Here is a 5,723-nt window from a genome sequence, read left to right as displayed (position 1 = left end):
TCGATATATCCACATAATTTTCCTTCCTCATGATGCCATCTATTTTGTGAAGTGCACTAGTCCCTCCTGCAGAAAAGCACCCCCACAACATGATGCTGCCACAACCGTGATTCACGTTTAAGATGGTGTTCTTCGGCTTGCAAGCCTCCTCCTTTATTCTCCAAACATAACAATGGTCATTATGGCCAAACAGTTCTATTTTTGTTTCATCAGACCAGAGGACATTTCTCCAAAAAGTACTATCTTTGTCCCCATGTGCAGTTGCAAACCGTAGTCTGGCTTTTTTATGCGGTTTTGGAGCAGTGGCTTCTTCCTTGCTGAGCGGCCTTTCAGGTTATCTCGATATAGGACTCATTTTACTGTGGATATAAATTATTTTGTACCTGTTTCCTCCAGCATCTTCACAAGGTCCTTTGCTGTTGTTTTGGAATTGATTTGCACTTTTTGCACCAAAGTACGTTCATCTCTAGGAGACAGAAAGCGTCTCCTTCCTGAGTGGTATGACGGCTGCGTGGTCCCATGGTGTTTATACTTTCGTACTATTGTTTGTACAGATGAACATACTGTAGTACCTTCAGGCGTTTGGAAATTGCTTCCAAGGATGAACCAGACTTGTGGAGGTCTCCAATTAAAAATAAAAAAAAATCTGAGGTCTTGGCTGATTTCTTTTGATTTTCCCATGATCTCAAGCAAAGAGGCACTGAATTTGAAGGTAGACCTTGAAATACATCCACAGGTACACCTCCAATTGACTCAAATGATGTCAATTAGCCTATCAGAAGCTTCTAAAGCCATGACATAATTTCCTGGAATTTTCCAAGCTGTTTAAAGGCACAGTCAATTTAGTGTACTTCTGACCCACTGGAATTGTGATACAGTGAATTATATTTGAAATAATCTGTTTGTAAACAATTGTTGGAAAAATTACTTGTGTCATGCACAAAGTAGATGTCTTAACCGACTTGCCAAAACTATAGTTTGTTAACAAGAAATTTGTGGAGAGGTTGAAAAACGAGTTTTAATGACTCCAACCTAAGTGTATGTAAACTTCCAACTATATATATATATATAACAACTATATATATATATATATATATATATATATATATATATATATATATATATACACACTACTCATTGAAGTTTCCGCTTGATATTTTATTACACCTCTCCTTCAGAGACAGCCGCTGCTGCTGGCAAGCCAAGAGAGGGAGAGGTTACGTCACTCAGACATCAGCCAATGGAGCTGAGAAGCGCTCTATAAAAGAAGTTCCCATTCTTACTTTTAAGTACAGAAAAACGGAGTTCACTTATAGCAAGAGAAAAAGCTTCGTATAAATATAACCTCACCTGCAAACTTCTTCGATCTCCCTGCAAGTCGGCTCATTTGGCTCATAACGGAAGGTAATAAAAACGACAAATTTTGCATGTAATATATTTACATTTAATAACTTAAGAACAAGTAAACATATGTTGGAATAGCAGGTGTCTTTTTGTTGTGAATGAAGTGTCGAAATAACGTTTATTAACTAGTTTGCACATAATATTAGTACTGTGTTTTTAATTTTTTTTATTTACAATATAACAAGCTATAAAATGCATTATATACTATTATCTTGTACCGTTTATTCTTGAGTCTTCTTTTTAGTATAATCTATTCGAGAAAATGTACGTACGTGTAGGCAATGTAACAGTTAAGGGCTTTAATTTTTTTAAATACTATACAGCCTTTTATGTAGCCTATGTTTAATGGTACAAGACTGGTAGAGTAGGGTGGCTTGCAAAAGCGTGAAAGGTGTGAGTGCACCATGCGTAAAGTACATGGGGCTGTATGCGTAAAGCATGCAGTCAGCATGGGGTCACTCGTGCGTAATTCCCCCAATGCAATTTTTTAACAATGTTTTCGAGCAATGTTTATTACTCAGCTGAAGTATATTTCTCGCTCACTATTAATCATTAAAACATGTACCTCTCCTTCTTACAGATTGTGCAGAAGCCACAAAAAACATATAAAAATGGTTCTCATGATACTACCCATTATCGGTTCAGTCTCTGTGTCTGAGGGGCTGGTGGCCATGGTAACACTATGCCTGGTGTACATGTTCATGAAGTATAAGCACACAGAGATCCCAGAGGGACTAAAACGGCTCCCAGGACCAAAGCCCCTGCCCATCATCGGGAATGTGCTGGAGGTGCACAACAACCCTCACCTCAGCCTGACTGCCATGAGTGAACGCTACGGCTCAGTCTTCCAGATCCAGATTGGGATGCGGCCTGTGGTTGTTCTGAGTGGCAGCGAGACAGTCCGCCAGGCTCTTATCAAGCAAGGGGAAGACTTCGCCGGGAGGCCCGATCTATACAGCTTCAAGTTCATCAACGACGGCAAGAGCTTGGCCTTCAGCACCGACAAGGCTGGGGTATGGCGCGCCCGCCGCAAACTAGCTATGAGCGCCCTCCGCTCTTTCGCCACCCTGGAGGGATCGACCCCAGAGTACTCCTGTGCCCTGGAGGAGCACGTCTGCAAGGAGGGAGAGTACCTGGTAAAACAGCTGACCTCCGTCATGGATGTCAGTGGCAGCTTTGACCCCTTCCGCCATATTGTCGTATCGGTGGCCAACGTCATCTGTGGAATGTGCTTCGGCCGGCGCTACAGCCATGATGACCAGGAGCTGTTGGGCTTGGTGAACTTGAGTGATGAATTTGGGCAGGTGGTGGGCAGCGGCAACCCTGCAGACTTCATTCCCATCCTTCGTTACCTACCAAACCGCACCATGAAGAGGTTTATGGATATCAATGACCGTTTCAACACCTTTGTGCAGAAGATTGTCATTGAGCACTATGAAAGCTATGACAAGGTAAATAATACATTGCATCATGTTTCAAAGACGTTACGTGTTTCATTCCATGTTTGATCTATTGCTGTTTGTTGTCTGTGATACTGATTGTCCATTGTTCTGTTTTCAGGACAACATCCGTGACATCACTGACTCCCTCATTGACCACTGTGAGGACAGGAAACTAGATGAGAATGCCAACATCCAGGTTTCTGATGAGAAGATTGTGGGCATTGTCAATGATCTGTTTGGGGCAGGTGAGTTGAGTAAAAATAAAGCAACAGTTATGCTGAGTCACTCCATATCATTGAAAAAAATGTACATTTGTAAGATGTTTTAATTATGCAATGCGGCTTCTGTCTCCCTCTTAAGGTTTTGACACCATCAGCACAGCTCTGTCTTGGGCTGTTATGTACCTTGTGGCTTACCCAGAGATCCAGGAAAGACTGCATCAGGAACTGAGTAAGTTGAACCTTGCTGGTTTTAACAGATAGTTCTGTTCCCTAAATTAAATTAGTCATCCACAGAGAGATCCTATAAATCAGTTATATATGTAATTCTATGGAGTCATGATTCAAAATATTGTGACTTACTGACCTGTCACCACCCGTCCCATTCTTTTTTGATATCCAATGTTCTCTATTGTCCTTCCAACAGAGGAAAAGGTGGGAATGAATCGCACTCCCCGTCTCTCAGACAAAACCAACTTACCTCTGCTGGAAGCCTTCATCCTGGAGATCTTCCGGCACTCTTCCTTCCTGCCGTTCACCATCCCACACTGGTGAGTTGCACTTGCACCTGCTCAAAACACAAATTTACAATATCAGCCAAACTGACATTTAGAATATTAGCCAAACAGACATTTACAATATCAGTTACACATTATGGACACATATGGCATGGTCTGACTGGTATTGTCAATATTTTTTTTAGCACGATCAAGGATACATCCCTCAATGGCTACTTCATTCCCAAGGACACCTGTGTCTTCATCAACCAGTGGCAGGTCAACCATGACCCGTGAGTAGTATTTTTAAACTAAAACTTCTCAACTCTATTACTATGCAACTACTGTGCAACAATAGTGTTGTTACTGTAGTAATTACAGTGTTACTACACAGGTATAACAAGAACCTAATGTAAATTGTTACCTCTGTGCTCTTCAGGGAGCTGTGGAAGGAGCCTTCTTCATTCAACCCTGACCGTTTCCTGAGTGCTGATGGCACAGAACTCAACAAGCTGGAGGGGGAGAAGGTGCTCGTATTCGGCATGGGCAAGCGCCGCTGCATCGGTGAGGCCATCGGACGCAATGAGGTCTACCTCTTCTTGGCCATCCTGCTCCAAAGGCTGCGCTTCCAGGAGAAACCTGGGCACCCGCTGGACATGACCCCAGAGTACGGCCTCACTATGAAGCACAAGCGCTGTCAGCTGAAGGCTAGTCTGCGGCCATGGGGGCAGGAGGAGTGAGGGCCATGGTCACATTTATGATTCTCAACATCACTATAACTGATTTATAGTTAGCCCTACATACTTGATGGCATGAGATGAGTTCAGATTTAAAAGCCAGAGGGTACATTTTCTCTCCAGGAAAGCCCGGGCTTGACAACTCTCTTGATTCATAGGAGAATTAACAGTGAGGGAAAACTGAGTCAAATTGTAGACAATTTGAAATCGATAAAATTATAATCTGAAATGGTATGTAGGGGGATTCCAAACAAGTGTTGTATTGGATAAAGGACCTTCATGACCAGCATACCACAGGGCCTACTAGAGTTTGTCAGGTGTTGCTTCAGGAGATATCAGGAGAGACTATTGCTGTTTAGCTGCCTTTTTGCCTACATCATCGTGTTTTACTGCTCCCCTTGCCTTGATCACAGCTCATATACTGTATCAGATCGCTTTAAAGAGGATCAATCTATAAAACATACACATAAACCCATGGTGGGGTTTTAAAGAGCATTGTTTTTTAGTTCCATGTTTGGGTATAATTTTTTGCTACAGAATTTTTTGAGGCAAAAATGTTACAACCTACATGATAAAGTGCCTGTTCTCGTACTTTTGAGTTATTGTTCAGGTGGTCACAGACAGAGTTGAATGGATGTATCCTCCCAATTCTAAGCTATATATTTTTATTCCACTGAATAAATCAGTCAAATGTGGACACAACACACTGAAGCTATGTTTGTATCCCACCAACATGTGATTGATTGTTTGAGTACATTTTTAAGCCTAGATGTATTTTGAAAAGTCCTTTTTTGAAATGTGCCTAAAATGTGTATATATTTTGGTGGCTTTGTATGAATTTATCAGGATGCCAAAATACGTATGTATTACTGACTGTGTTATAAATGTCAACATTTTATAATGTAACGAAGGACTCTTGTAAACTAAAACCCCAACTGTATACACTATGCATTGTGTTGTTGGTAGCTATCTAGGTAGCTACTGAAATAAAAGCTGAAAATCAATGAACTTTTCTTGAGTGTGTTGGCCTATCTCATTGGCAACCCATGCATGCATTCACAAGCTAATATACACAGGCCACCCATTAGGAGAGGACGTCGGTATTTGGCTGATCAAAGAGTAAATCTGTAACACTACTAGCTAGATAAGATAGGGTTGGATATCATCACTTACCTGTGTAAAAGACTTGGACTTCTACTACAGAAACAATCAGCACACAAACTGAGCACATTTTCATGAGTAAATAAGCTATAAACTTGCCATTGGTGCAATGATTTAAAACAACCTTTGTTGGCATTGTAAATAATGCCCTAACTTTTTATCATCATTGCATTTACCTTAAACCTTTGCAGCAACATGTGGCCTCATTGGTGCCCCCTGCATAAACAATCAATGAACGCTGGTGGGGAAAGAGAAGGAAGTGAC

General features: G+C 41.4%; 1 protein-coding gene across 1 annotated transcript; it reads left to right on the top strand.

Annotated features, from left to right (window-relative positions):
• Window positions 1–1,268: 1,268 nt before the first annotated feature.
• LOC115167062 (cytochrome P450 1A1) lies at window positions 1,269–5,310 on the top strand. Its single transcript, XM_029721111.1, has 7 exons — window positions 1,269–1,404; window positions 1,985–2,855; window positions 2,965–3,091; window positions 3,207–3,296; window positions 3,492–3,615; window positions 3,768–3,854; window positions 4,001–5,310. Exons 2-7 carry the CDS (start codon window positions 2,016–2,018, stop codon window positions 4,299–4,301), a joined length of 1,569 nt encoding a protein of 522 aa, XP_029576971.1. The 5' UTR covers window positions 1,269–1,404; window positions 1,985–2,015; the 3' UTR covers window positions 4,302–5,310.
• The last annotated feature ends 413 nt before the right edge of the window (window positions 5,311–5,723 follow it).

This window comes from Salmo trutta, chromosome 29 (assembly GCF_901001165.1).
Source record: "Salmo trutta chromosome 29, fSalTru1.1, whole genome shotgun sequence".
Classification (NCBI taxonomy): Eukaryota; Metazoa; Chordata; class Actinopteri; order Salmoniformes; family Salmonidae; genus Salmo; species Salmo trutta.
Note: the sequence above shows the minus strand (reverse complement) of the source record. Positions and strands in the feature narration are given on the sequence as shown.

Excerpts from the sequence above, each read along its gene's own strand:
- LOC115167062 (XM_029721111.1), top strand. The coding sequence starts at position 2,016 with ATGGTTCTCATGATACTACCCATTATCGGTTCAGTCTCTGTGTCTGAG. Across the intron at positions 3,616-3,767 it reads CCGTTCACCATCCCACACTG|CACGATCAAGGATACATCCC; the intron begins GTGAGTTGCACT and ends TATTTTTTTTAG. Across the intron at positions 3,855-4,000 it reads TGGCAGGTCAACCATGACCC|GGAGCTGTGGAAGGAGCCTT; the intron begins GTGAGTAGTATT and ends TGTGCTCTTCAG.